The 14,068-nt window shown below is 38.1% G+C and overlaps 1 protein-coding gene across 2 annotated transcripts in view; it reads right to left on the bottom strand.

The window, feature by feature from the left end:
- Positions 1-14,068, bottom strand: part of lpp (LIM domain containing preferred translocation partner in lipoma) — a 132,436-nt gene that overhangs the window by 40,995 nt on the left and 77,373 nt on the right. For both annotated transcript variants that reach the window (XM_088425120.1, XM_088425122.1), the window contains exon 6: positions 12,791-13,318. In XM_088425120.1, the coding sequence (XP_088281246.1) occupies positions 12,791-13,318 (528 nt within the window). The remainder of the gene's footprint in view (positions 1-12,790; positions 13,319-14,068) is intronic.

Raw genomic sequence — 14,068 nt, 5'->3', positions numbered from 1 at the left:
TATATATATATATATATATATATATATATATATGTATATAAGGACAAAATATGTATAAATATATATATTTATAAGGACAAAAGGTGCCTGAAAAATCCAAATTATAGAACAAATTAAAAAATATAGAACAAATATATATATATATATATATATATATATATATATATATATATATATATATATATATATATATATATACACACAGAAATACATGCCATCCTTATTATTTAGATATTTGTGTGTGTGTGTTTCCAAGCATTTGTTGTCAAATAAAGTTGAAAAAAAAATAAAGCCCCCGTTTCTGTCTGACATTTCCACCCACGCTAATCTTGCGCCGTCACAGGTGTCCTTTGCGAGGCGTTTGCTCAACTCGACTCTTTTTCTTTTCACTTCTGACCTTCGGCGTGCGGATCTTTACGCCGGCTTTGATTTTCAATAAGGCACCTCGGGTTGACGTCCGTCGCGACCTTTGAGATGTTCCTCCTAATTGATACGTTTGGGAGCGGCGGCGAGGTTCCGACTCCTTTCAATCCCAGATCAGACCAGTCGATGCCAATCGAGCGCAAGCTCTTTTGCTCTTCTAACGATGGCGACGTGCACAGACGCCGCCTGGTTTTACATGTCAAAGTTTTGGAGAACAATGTTTTGCCTAATGAGCTAACGACATTGTAGAAATATTTGATAAATAAGGAGGATTTTTGCCAGTTTGTCAATGGAACGGAACAAATTAATGGCATTTCAGTTCTTCTCAATGGCAAAGACTTACTTGGCAGTAGGTCTGTAGCTAAATGATATTTTTAGACTCCATTATTCCATCTATTAACAATCGTATTTCATTAGCTGAATTGCCGCAGCCTAATCTTATGTTTTAAATTGAAAGCAAAGGTTAACCCTTGTGGGATTATGTTTCAAATGATGCAAATTCCTTTGATTTTTTTGGGCTATCGTAAAAGAATCAATGTGGAAAAAATACACTGAAATTTCCAGCAGATGATTAAAACATTTGAAATTTCAAAATGCAATTATTCCAACATTTCTATGTGATTGCAGCTGGACGTGCGAGATTTTGTGTACAAAAATAATTATCGTCCAAATTTTGGACCATAGAAAACCATTATAATTACCACTTTTGAGATGCGTTAATAGGAATTATTACCATAATTTTCCAGCGAATTTTTATGTGGAAATTCTATGTGGACTTGTGTTTCACCTCAAGACAGTAGGTGGCGGTAGAGGCCAGTTTAAGTGTCATTGTCACTTCACAGGCTACAAACACACCCCATACCATTTTTCCATTTTTTTATGGGTTAGGGTTATTTTTTTATGGTAATAAATTGAACCCGCATACGTATGGATAGAACCGAACAATTTGAGCGGTTGAAAGAAAAAACAAAATTCATATCTAACTCGAATGACTCCGCCTTTGAAAGCATTTGCGAAACGAGGGGAAAAAAAACGCAACGCGCATCATTTGCCAAGTGCGCGCGCAAGGGTTAAACGGAATACGTGGACCCGACCTGAAAGGAAGTGGATGTCAGGGCCCATTAAGGCCTTCGGTCTTGGCTTCTTAAAGGCGAATTGAGATCTTCCGCAGTTCATCTGAGCCGCACATCAAAGGGGCGGCGGCAAAAGGTAGCGATTACCCCAAACAGACTTTTTGACTGCAAGCTGGCTTTCTATACCTGATCTGCTCGTTTGACAGCCCGCAGCGATGCGGTGGCAGAGTTTAAAGCGCCTTGTTAGGCTTCCCTTTTGTGACAAAAGCCCAGACTTTTTCGCTTGAATAAAAAAGAAATTGCTTTGCCGCCGCACGCTTTTGTGATTCCTCCGCACTTCCCGACGAGCGGTTTTTATTTTTTATTTTTTTTTACCCTCCGCCGGCGACAATAGAAATCATTGACGCTTTTTTTTTTTTTTTTTTTGACTTCCATCTGTCTCAGCGCAATCATTTGTTTGCCTCGGCCCCTCGGGATTCTAACTTTCATTTAGGGTTGTGCTTTAAAAGAAGCCGACTATCTTTCTCCCGGCGTGCGCGATGAGACACAATGGAAACCAGGCAGCTGCTCAACATTGGTAAATATTTGCAGTTTGGCGTTTTTGGCATCAAATCTATATGATATCTATATATATGGTGCAAAATAGGAGGGAATAAAACAGAAACTTTTTACATTTTACGATTTTGTCTGAATAACTAGAAATGACCAAAAAGGGTCTAAAAATGATAAGGGTGTATTGATAATATTTGTTGGATTTCAGCACCCCTCAGTGAAAAATAAACATCGAAGATATTTCAAGAAGATATTTGTTTTTATTGACTTCATTAGGGTGTCAAACTCAAGGCCTGGGGGCCAGATCCGGCCCGCCATCGTGTTATGTGGCCGGCAAAATGCTAATTATGACAAATTTTTAATGATAATGATGACGTTTGTGGCTTAAAATCTCACATATTCAAGTTATCTTCAATGTGTACGTTTCCTTTTGTTATCAATTTCACTTTGAACAAGTGCATTTCAAAATGTGTGATGATCATACTTAAAGTGACAATATGTAAGATTTAGACCGTTTTTCCTTGAAAATGGAATAAATTAAATGATTACAAACTTCAAAAACTTGCAAATGAATGTGTTCTTAAAGACCAACAGTATGTTTCAAATATAATTGTTGGTCAAGTTGCCATGTCTGTTATTGCTGCATTTACCGTAATGTCCCTAAAGCTCGGGCGCATGCAAAAAAAATTAGTTTTTTTAACTTCAAAGTCATAACGGCCCTTTGACAAAAATTATAACTTCAATGTGGCCCATGATAAAAATGAGTTTGGAATAATCATAAAGGTCGTAGCTGCAGTTCTACTGTGTCAAAAACAAAATATGTCCACCATTTGGAGTCAAGCAACGCCACTAAAAAGTTACTTTTTGGTCAAAGTTTTTTGACAATCTATAGTTATTTTTAAGCCTTATAGTTTGTAACGTATTTCGTGCACTATAGAGTGCACCAGATTATAAGTCGCACCTTCAACAAAAGGCTTATTTAAAAGTGTTTTCACATTTAATTGCACCGCATTATAAGGTGCATAGAACAGAAGCTACGGTAGTGGTCGCGTTAGTTTATAAAATCGCGCTTTCTTTTACAAAAACTGGCAGATTTTGCACTTGGCCACATAAAAACGGCTTTAATTTGAGCATATATAACGTTAAAATTTCAAACCGGGTGTTATAACCAGTTTAATTTGTAAAAAATACATTTACGAACTGAAATGCATAGGTAAAACTTTCATAATTTACACGGCGATTAAATTCTTTTCGTTTTCGTCCTCGTCAGAACGAAAACTTGCGGTTTATGCGTGTTATAAGGCGAATTTCGTGCACTATAGAGCGCACCAGATTATAAGGCGCACCTGCAACAAATGGCTTATTTAAAAGTGTTTTCACATATAAATCGCACCGCATTATAAGGCGCATAGAACAGAAGCTACAGTAGTGGTTGCGTTATTTTATAAAATCGCACTTTCTTTTACAAAAACTGGCAGATTTTGCTACTTGGCCACATAAAAACGACTTTAATTTGAGCATATATAACGTTAAAATTTCAAACCGGGTGTTATAACCAGTTTAATTTGTAAAAAATACATTTACGAACTGAAATGCATAGGTAAAACTTTCATAATTTACATGGCGATTAAATTCTTTTCGTTTTCGTCCTCGTCAGAATGAAAACTTGCGGTTTATGCGTGGTATAAGGCGAATTTCGTGCACTATAGAGCGCACCAGATTATAAGGCGCACCTTCAACAAATGGCTTATTTAAAAGTGTTTTCACATATAAATTGCACCGCATTATAAGGTGCATAGAACAGAAGCTACAGTAGTGGTGGCGTTATTTTATAAAATCGCGCTTTCTTTTACAAAAACTGGCAGATTTTGCTACTTGGCCACATAAAAACGGCTCTAATTTGAGCATATATAACATTAAAATGTCAAACCGGGTGTTATAACCAGTTTAATTTGTAAAAAATACATTTACGAACTGAAATGCATAGGTAAAACTTTCATAATTTACACGGCGATTAAATTCTTTTCGTTTTCGTCCTCGTCAGAACGAAAACTTGCGGTTTACGCGTGGTATAAGGCGCACCGAATCATACGGCGCAGCGTCAGCATTGGAGAAAATTGAAGGCTTTTAGGTGCGCCTTATAGCGCGAAAAATTGGCTGATACTTTTTGTCACTATGGCCGCTATGGGAACACTCCAACAAACGCAAAACCACAAGTCAAGTGTTATTTTTCATTCTACAAACACCACAGGCCCATGCACACACACACACACACACACACACACACACACACAGAGACAGGAAGTGAGCGAAAAGGATAGTGTGACTGATCCCAGCAATCCTGCCATTGTTTGGCTGAAAGCGAGTCGCCTAAGCCTTTGTAATCGCTCGTTAAGCGGCGCCACACCACAACAAATGACTGCTATTATTTCTAAAGTCATTCCGATCCAATAAAACATTTCCATCCCACGTGAATCCCAACCAAGGAAAGCCGAGGCCCATTTGCCCCGTCCTTGTTTTTTTTTTTTTTTCCCCCCTCCTATCACTGCTTCTCCATTGTCACTCTGGTTTGAAAAGGCAACAGGGACACTTAATGGGCCCTTTGTCATACATTCTTTAGTAATACCGTACACAAGATATAATAGAATAATATACAAAGTGAATGTGGAAGTAAAGTCTCTAAAAGGGCCCACAAAATTGGAATTCAGCCAAAATATTATTTAAAATGTTTTTCATTTCTGTCGAGCAAATAATAAGGTAGGCAATGAAATAAAAACAAATACGTTCTCATGTGGTGCGAAATATTCTGTATTTCGTAGCTTTCCTACGCTGTGCAGGATTTGTAAGGTGCACTTGTGATAAGTGAGGTAGATTAGTTGGATAGGGGCTTGAATCGATTTTTGGAGTTTTAATTTCCCTTTATAGTCAAAATGCTGAAACTGAGAATTCGGACAATTTTCGGTCTCTTGACAATTGAGCTATTATGAAAAAAAAATCAATTAATTTGATTATAAACTATTGTCGATTAGTAGGATAGGGGCTTTGCCATTGTTTTTCCAATTGATCGATAAATCAAGATTTTTTTTAATGTTTAAATTTCCATTCTTTTGTCAAGATTGTTTCTCAAACACAACGCGCTAAACTAACATTTTTTTATTTGATTACTGGTTTGGTCCGAAACATGTCAGGTGCCAGGCTAAAGTATTGATATCGGTTTTCCATCGTAAAACAGATGACTGCAAATATCTTATTTTGATTCAAAACAAGAATTTTCAGATATTTCATGATGAATAAAGAACACATCAAATACAGCGGATTTAGCTGTCAAATAATTGCCGCACCTCTAAAAAAACAACTTTAGGAAAACATCGGAAAAAGCCAAACGCTGGTTATTAGCTTAGCAACTTGCTAAGCGCCCTAAAGGACCGACCACGCCGGCGTTTGCGTGCGCGCTCCCCGGCACGAAGACATTTGTTTTGATTTCGTTGGGGGCGACAAACCCGCGCCTTTTGCAAGCCGCCGCTTGACTGACATCGGAGACGACGGCTCTCAAATGTCAGTCGGCGGACTGACGACGTCTGTCAAGCGGCACGGAGCGCCGCTGATGGGAGCGTGACGCGGCCGAGTCGCATCCCGCCCGTATCTCGACCTCAACTCGGATGGATTTCGATGCGGGTCGTGCACAGCAACGTTGCCAGTTTGTTTTTCTGATTGTTGTCGGAAATCGATAAATGTTTTGCTGCTCATGGAGTGCTTTGCTCAAATAAAAAAAAACATATAATTCACCAAAATTAGTTGAGAATCAAGTACACACGATTTAATCTGCAAACATTTAGACAAAATGCTCTTGGATTAATTTGTTTTGAAACACTCGTTTAGACAGCGGACCCCCAAGTTACAGCGTCCCTGGCTTAAGTTTTTTTCACGTTGCGATGTGGAATACTGAGTTTTTTCGTCCCCTCCTTAAGGTATTTTCCCCACTTTGCGCCAAAAACAACTGCCATGACCCTAGGGGTTTGCTGTATTTGTGTTGTTTTGTCTCCATCTGCAGGCGTTTTTAGGTAATAGCGCTTATTTTCTGTCGATGCCTCCATGCAACGCGTCACTGCTATTGGTCGGCGTCTCCTCACGGAGATTCCGCTCTGCTATTGGTCGGCCTCGCTGGTTTCAAAACGGCGGAAGATGGATAGCGTGGAAAAACGGTAACTAAATTTATAATCCATCCCTGTGATTAAGGTCTTTAAAAGCATTAAAAATATATATTATTCTTGCATTATGCTTTGTGTTTGTAAATTTAGCAGTCTAATTTTTATTTTGGATGTGTATAATATTTTAAATTTTTGGACTTTTAACTGGGGTAGCTATGCTGCTCCTTAGCTGCATCCATTTTTTTTTTTAACTGCGAAAATCTGGACTTGACAATTGCGTTGGGTGGACGGCGGTCACGCTACACGTCGCGCGCTTTCATGTTTATGTTTCGAGGGAAATTTGCCACGTCATGCCAGCTGCGCGTTTAATCTTTTTTTTTTTTTTACGTGATGCGTTTTCGTAATCCCGTTTGTCGAATTCGCCTATTGCCAACATGACGCGTTGCGATTTCACGATTGCTTTTTTTTTTGTTTTTTTTTCTTCCTTTCAGCCCAAGGCCACCTTCCGCCTCGCGCGTAAGTCGAAATGTTCTCCAAACAAAATAGGTCATTCTCTTTCAGCTCCAATTAAATGCTGAGGGGTGCAGGGAGGGGGTGATAGGAATATAACTCTAGCGCAGCTGTGTACCGTAATTAAAAATTAAGGATGGAGCCATAACGGACGCGTGTTCCCGTGCAGACGGGATTCCCGCAAAGAGACAACGTGTAACGTACGGCCTTTTTTTTTTTTTTTTTTTTGGTTTTTACGTTTGTAAGATTGTGCGTGAGTACAAAAGTAGGTCATGTGTTTGGAAGTGACACATGCGCCTGCAAACAGATATTTGAAAATCTGTTGAGTGCAGAGAGGGGCCGCCACCAGCAATCTGGAGGGGCGGAAAAAATGAGAGGGGGGGGCGAGGGGGGGGGGGGGGGGGTAAAAAGGCAAACAACATAACAGCAAGTGACGGTTTGCTCGTCGGGACAGAGGTAAACTTATCTGACGTGTCTTTAGCGTGTGGGGATAATGACATGATTATTTTTCGACTAATGTAATAATGTCAAATATTTTGGGATATTTTTGTATCGTTTTGGGAATTGTAAGTGGACGTAATACCTTTCTAGTAATGTACTGAAAAATTCTGGCGCTTACTAAGACTTTTTTTTCATTTCACTCCAAACAATGAATTGATTATTTTTGTAAATTAGTTGAGCAAAGTTATAAACATTAAACCGATACTTTACAATGATTGAATATTGCTCAAATATAGTTAAAAAAAAAACAGTAATTGAAAGACAAAAATAATCATCAAAAAAAAAAAAAAAAATATATATATAATATATAAATATAAATATATATATATATATATACATATATATATATATATATATATATATATATATATATATATATATATATATATATATTTATATATATATAAATATATATATATATATATATATATATATATATATATAATTGCATAAAAAAAATATATATATATATATATATATAAAAATGCATAAAATATATATATTTATTTATTAAATATAAATAAATTATTTTAAATTATAAAATTATGTATAAATGTATGTGTAAATAGATATTATTTATATGCACATGTACTGTACATGCATCCACACAAAAAATATATATATATTTATATAAATTATAAATATTTGCATAAAATATGCTCACATCATTTTGACAGTGTATGTTTGTATGTGTGTGTATGTATGTATATGTATATATATATATATATATATATATATATATATATATATATATATATATATATGCAGTGTATAAATACACACAGTATAATACATATTTAATTATAATAATAAATTTAATTATAATAATAAATGTAATAATACATATATATTTTATATAAATGTATATGCATACATATAAAATACATATTAAAATTTCATCATCTATTAACTTCACAAAAATAATGATAAATCATCATATTAGGAGAAAAAAAGCCATACATAATGACCTTTACGAGAGAAAAAAAAACTTTTCACAAAGAACGCATGCATAGGTTTGCATATATCATTCCTATCATTTTTTTTTAAACTCATTTTCCCAATGCTGATTTTCAAATATACTGACTTTCAAATATTTTGAACCCATCCGGCGAAACAAAAGCTCCCAGGATACTACAAACTCTGCATGACCATTTTGGATGATCATGAATTTGGAATCCCGTTTACGGGCACGTAAATACATAAGAAAGTGACTTAAAAGAAGGGGGCACGCCAACACTATTGAAGAAAAGAGCGGAAGGCATTTTCCGGCGGGCCGCTTCCCCGACGGCAGCTATCGATCCGGGTGGTTATTTAGCGGCGGCGTATCTGGTCCGGGTTCCTTATTTACGAGCGCGCGTGTGACAAACTGATATACGCCGGCTGAGCGCCGACCCAATCGACCGGGCCCTTCGCTTCGCCGGGTGAATGCGAGTGGCGCTTAAACATGGCTGCCAGCGCGTCTACGTGATGCTGGGTACCATTTTTGGCGGACCGGTACCGGTGCGAGCGGTCAAAAGTTATCGATGCAAAGTACCGATACGTAAGTATCGGAAACGCTGGTCTTGAAGTATCGATATAATACTTAAGTATACGGGATTTAATGTCCGGACTCTTAAAAAAACATGAAAATAGTCTTTTGCAGATACGTAAGTATCGATTTGATACTTAAGTATCGGAAACAATGGTCTTTAAGTATTGATATAATACTTAAGTATAAGGGATTTAATGTCCGGACTCTTAAAAAAAAAACATGAAAATAGTCATTTGTAGATACGTAAGTATCGATTTGATACTTAAGTATCGGAAACAATGGTCTTTAAGTATTGATATAATACTTAAGTATAAGGGATTTAATGTCCGGACTCTTAAAAACAAAAAAACATGAAAATAGTCATTTGTAGCTACGTAAGTATCGATTTGATACTTAAGTATCGGAAACGCTGGTCTCTAAGTATCGATATAATACTTAAGTATACGGGATTTAATGTCCGGACTCTTAAAAAAAACATGAAACTACGTCCCCGGCATTGAATGAGTTTCATCTTCCAAATCTTACGACAGGCAGAATTCTGAAAACAAAATGACTAGAATGGAGTTAGCCCACTTAAATTCTCAGTTGTTCAAAAAAAGTCTTGAAACTTCGAACTTTATAGTTAATACCTTTAAGTTCCAAAGTTCACAGGTCGACTTTCCTACGTAAACTCCCCCCCAAATTTTCTGCAAATTTTCCATCCCTTCGCGGCCCTCGTTCTTCCTATCGCTCGGCGACACGGCCGACCTTCTGGCGGATATTGGCAGCCGCCGCGGATTGCGATAATACCGGATTGTAAGAATAATCCACCGCTGTCAAAACCGCCGTCGCTCAAGATGATCCGGCAATAACGCGAGTCGTCACCCCGCTCCCATTTCGGGGGTTCGTGGAAATTGCTCATTTATTTTTGACGCGGCGGCGGAGGGAAAAAGAATGCCAAGATTTGGGTGGAACTGGTCCTAACCTTCCGTGAATACTCACGTAGTAATGAAGACATCCGTCACGGAGCGTCCCGATAGCCCGTCAATCAATCGAGCTAACGGACGGACTTCTTTGGAGTGGATTTAATCTACGACGGCGTTTCAAGAGACAGCGGCGTTCAATTCATATCGCCGAGGTTGCCCGCAAGTCACCGCATGATTAGGGAGCGAATGCTTTCATGAAGAAGCGGATTTTAATTATCGGCAAGACTTTATTTAGCGGATCTGACACCATCTGTCAAAGAGAACGAAAAAAGACAGGAAGGGAATATGAAAATTCTGGATTTTTTAAATTTTTTTTATAATTTGTCCGTCACTTTTGTGTAATATAAATGTATAATCTTTTCCTGACATTTGATTTTTTTTAACATATTTTTTTCCATTGTTTTTAATTACAGTATAGTTTTTGTGGAATATTTTTATATTTTTTAATGTACTTTTTCCCCAAAATTTGGGGGTAATATATAGTATTTTTGTTGCAACAGAGAATTTTTCCCTTAAACATTATTCAAGTACATATTTTGTCTACTTTAAAAAAAAAAGAAACCCTAGTTTGCACTTTTTATTACAGCATTCCTTCAAATATTTCTGAATGTTAGATGCAATTTTTAACTCCCTCCCGCTTAAGAATTTAGTTAGATTTGTGTTTTTTTTTTAAATCTTTTCTTGATATTTCAGTATTTTTAATATACAGTCTTCCATTGTTTTTATTCTAGTTTTTTGTGACATATTTTTGCATTTTTCAAAAGTACTTTTTTCCAAAGTTTTGGGGTGATATTTAGTATTTTTAACATTTTTCCCTGTAAAATATTTTTGAAAATTTAATTAGCGGGTACATTATTTTTCTAATTTAATAATAAATAAAAAAAACAGTATTCCTTCAAATATTTCTGAAAATTAGATGTAATGTTTTCATCCTTTCCAGGTTAAGAATTTTCTTAGTTGTTTTTTTATCTCATACTTTGTGCAATATATTTGTATTTTTTCTCCTTTATTTTAAAATGTTCACCATTTTCCATGCCTTACTACAACATTCTTCCTCTAATATTATTTTTTTCTATTTTATTATTCTTTTTTTAATTTAGGGTTGTAGTAGTTTTGAAAATTTCCTTGTATTTCTGGATTTTTTCTCTCTAGGGGTTATGTATTTTGTAATATTTGTGTATTTTTGATCAAAATATTTGTGCTGTTTTTCTATTATTTTGTCGGGTTTTTTTGCTGTAGCTACTGTTTGTTTTACAATTTTTTGCTTACGTTAAAAACAATATGATATGATTTTGCGTTTTCAGATTTACTAACTGAGTTTCCTTTTTTGGGGGGTAAAAACGAGCATCCTTGACGGAGGTAACGAGCACAAAGCAGAAAGACCTTAGAGAGTGAAGTCTAAAAATATACAACGCGCTCATTTGCTTTTATTGCATTTAATTAATTCTCTCCTTTTCTTTTATGTGGCATCAAAGGCAAACAAACGTACTAAACGTCACCTTTTGTGTTTTGGCGCCGAACTGGGACGTCGGGCGAGCGAGCTTTCAAGTAAAAAAAAAAAAAAAAAAAGTAGATTTTCTTGTTTTTGAACAAATATAATTAGACTCGTGTGTCTAATTTGTGTTTAGTAAAACAAGTGCGGTCCTTGATGAAGGACTCCCGCAGGATGGCGGAGGCGCTTTGTATGTGAAGAGGAATCCTTGAATTCAAGGAGAACTCCAGGGCCTTCCACTTTCCAGAGATGTTGTTCACATTACAACAAGTTTGTCTCGGCGGCATACGCTTATACTTGACGATTCTCGGCACGCGGGCGCTCTGTACTATTAAAAGCTCTGTTGGCGCTGGTCTATGTGCTGCAACCGAGTCACTTTATTATTTATTTATTTATTTTTTTTAACCCTCCTGCAGTCCTGTGGCCATTTTTTGGACAAATTCCTCCTCTGACACGGTTCTGCAAGTGTGATAACTAGGCGGGCGCGCCAGGTTTAACTTTAGCACGTTGTCGCTATCTGGGTGAAATTTCAGCTCCCTGGGGGGGTTTCTTTCAATCATTTTAATTGTTTCCAAGGTTCATTCTTAAACATTGAGAACCCAGAATACAGAATGTAATAGTATTTACTGACACTATAGTATTTTTGAAGCATTTTTTTGGGGTGAATTGGCAGATGCATATGATTTTTGGGGTAATATGTTGGCTTTACAGTATATAATAATAACGTAGAAACAAATTTTTGGCTATTATTTTATTCCATTCCAGTTGCAACCTTTAAGGACGTGTGTAAATGCGCCAAATCCTTTTGCTGACTGCAGCATTTTTCTGAAGTTGACTACAGAGGAATGGAGTTGAAAAGCTCAACAGCGCTTTTCCATTTGGATGTGTTGTAACTCCAAAGATAAACAAACTCCACCTGACACTTTTTAATCTCTGCACGAACGTTACAACCAATCACAGCGAGGGAGGTGGAGATGAATAAAACGCCGCCGCCGGTGATTTTTTTTTTTTTTTTTTTTTCTTGCGAGACAAACGGATTCAGATGGCGGATGGTCCCGATGGACGCCATCTTTGAAAAATTCATAAAGGTTAAAACAACTGTTTATTCTGCGCATCGTAATCAAAGACCGTGAGCGCGTCCCCTGTCGCATTACAGTGGAAGTAAATATTGTATATGCATACACAATGTAGACTTGGGTGATACGGGCCAAAAGAAAAATCTCATTTCTTTTTAGAGTTACCATTTTGATAGATTTGAAGTAATGAGCCTAAGAAATATTTAACTACATCCAAAAGCTATATAAGTAGAATTTCGTTTACCATTTGAGCCCTGGGGGAAATTTTGAACCGTTTTGAAGTGTAATATCAAAGGTCGAGAGTTAGGTGTCAAATTTAGCCCATGTCGGGCTCATTTACTGCCATCCAAAATGCGAAAGATTGTCATTTGTTAAACTTAAATTGTGGAGCGACTACGTTAGCGGTTTTATTTGGGGAGGAATTAACTGAATTATTGTTGTCTTATGTTATAATGTCTTACGGTGGGAAAATATAACGGGTAATATCAGCAGCCCCCCGTACTCTGGGATCGTTCTTACCTTCGGTGGCACGGCTGGTCCAGAGCCGTAGAGGTCCAGGCTCTGCGGCGCATCAGTGATGTAAGTCTTCTTGGGGCCCGCCGCTTGGTAGGGTTGAGGCTCGGTTCTCCTGTAGGCCTGCTGATCCTGATGGGCGCCCGGACCGGCGGGGGAGAACCCGGGCTGGGGCGGCCCGTAGGCGAAGTCGGGCCCTTTGGCCTGGGCCGGCATGTACTGCACCTGGTTGGGACTGCGCGCCGGCTGCTGCCCCCCGCCAAAGTGCTGCCCGCCGGCGGTGGGGTGCTGCGGGCTGGGCTGGGCCGCCCGCACCTGGACGTTGAAGGTGGGCTGGCTGGGAGTGGAGGCGGTGGCGTAGGACGCCGCCACGGGCTGGAGCTTCGCCGGCAATGTGGACGAGCCGCCGCCTGCGGGCTGGGCTTTGGGCGTGGACTTCTTGGTGGCGGTCAGAGGCGGCTGATTGGGGATGACCATGCGCTTGTACCCCGTCACCGGAGCGCTGGGGGTGGACACTGAAGAAGGGCCGATGGTCTAGAAAGAAATTACGGAAAATGGTTACCCCGTTTTCCGCACCGCAGGGCGCACCGGATTATAAGGCGCACCGGATTATAAGGCGCACCTTCAAAGAGGGGCCTATCGTAAAACCCTTTTTCATATGTAAGATGCACCGCACGTTAGGGCGCATAGAATAGAAGCGACAGTAGCGGCTGGGGTTGCGTTATGCATCCACTAGATGGAGCTGCTCTGAAGGGAATGCCAACAAAGCAATCAGGTAAGTCAGTCAACATTTATTAACAGACAATCAGAAATTAACGATAAAGATAAGATTACGACTCGTGGATTTGGACTGTATCGCTTTCTCGCCACAACTGAAGTACCCTCATGGTTTATAGTTTCAGAGTTTGTTTGAAGGCAGTTCAGGGAGTACATGAAATAATTAGATTTGACAATACAAATCTAATTCAATTTTTTCAATGCCGTGACAGGAACAGGACAATTACTTTTCAAATTAAGAGCAAATGATTTGGAACATCATGCAATTTATTACTAAATTGTGTTATAAACTTTTTGAACCTTTATTTTGTTTAAAGACTTTCATAGATACATCGTCTTTAAAATGTGCTCAAATTTTATGTATCCCCTGAAGTACCTTCACGCATTTGAGAACTGAGTATCCACTATTTATGTTCCATGAAGCGAAGCCATTCATACCAAAGCTGCCATGTTTGTTGACTTTTGTTTTCATTTTGTTCATTTTGCCATAATACAGTGCTTCTCATT

Source organism: Hippichthys cyanospilos, chromosome 10 (genome assembly GCF_059441005.1).
Source record: "Hippichthys cyanospilos isolate Australia breed blue-spotted pipefish chromosome 10, RoL_Hcya_1.0, whole genome shotgun sequence".
NCBI lineage: Eukaryota > Metazoa > Chordata > Actinopteri > Syngnathiformes > Syngnathidae > Hippichthys > Hippichthys cyanospilos.
This window is presented reverse-complemented; position numbering and strand designations above follow the sequence as displayed.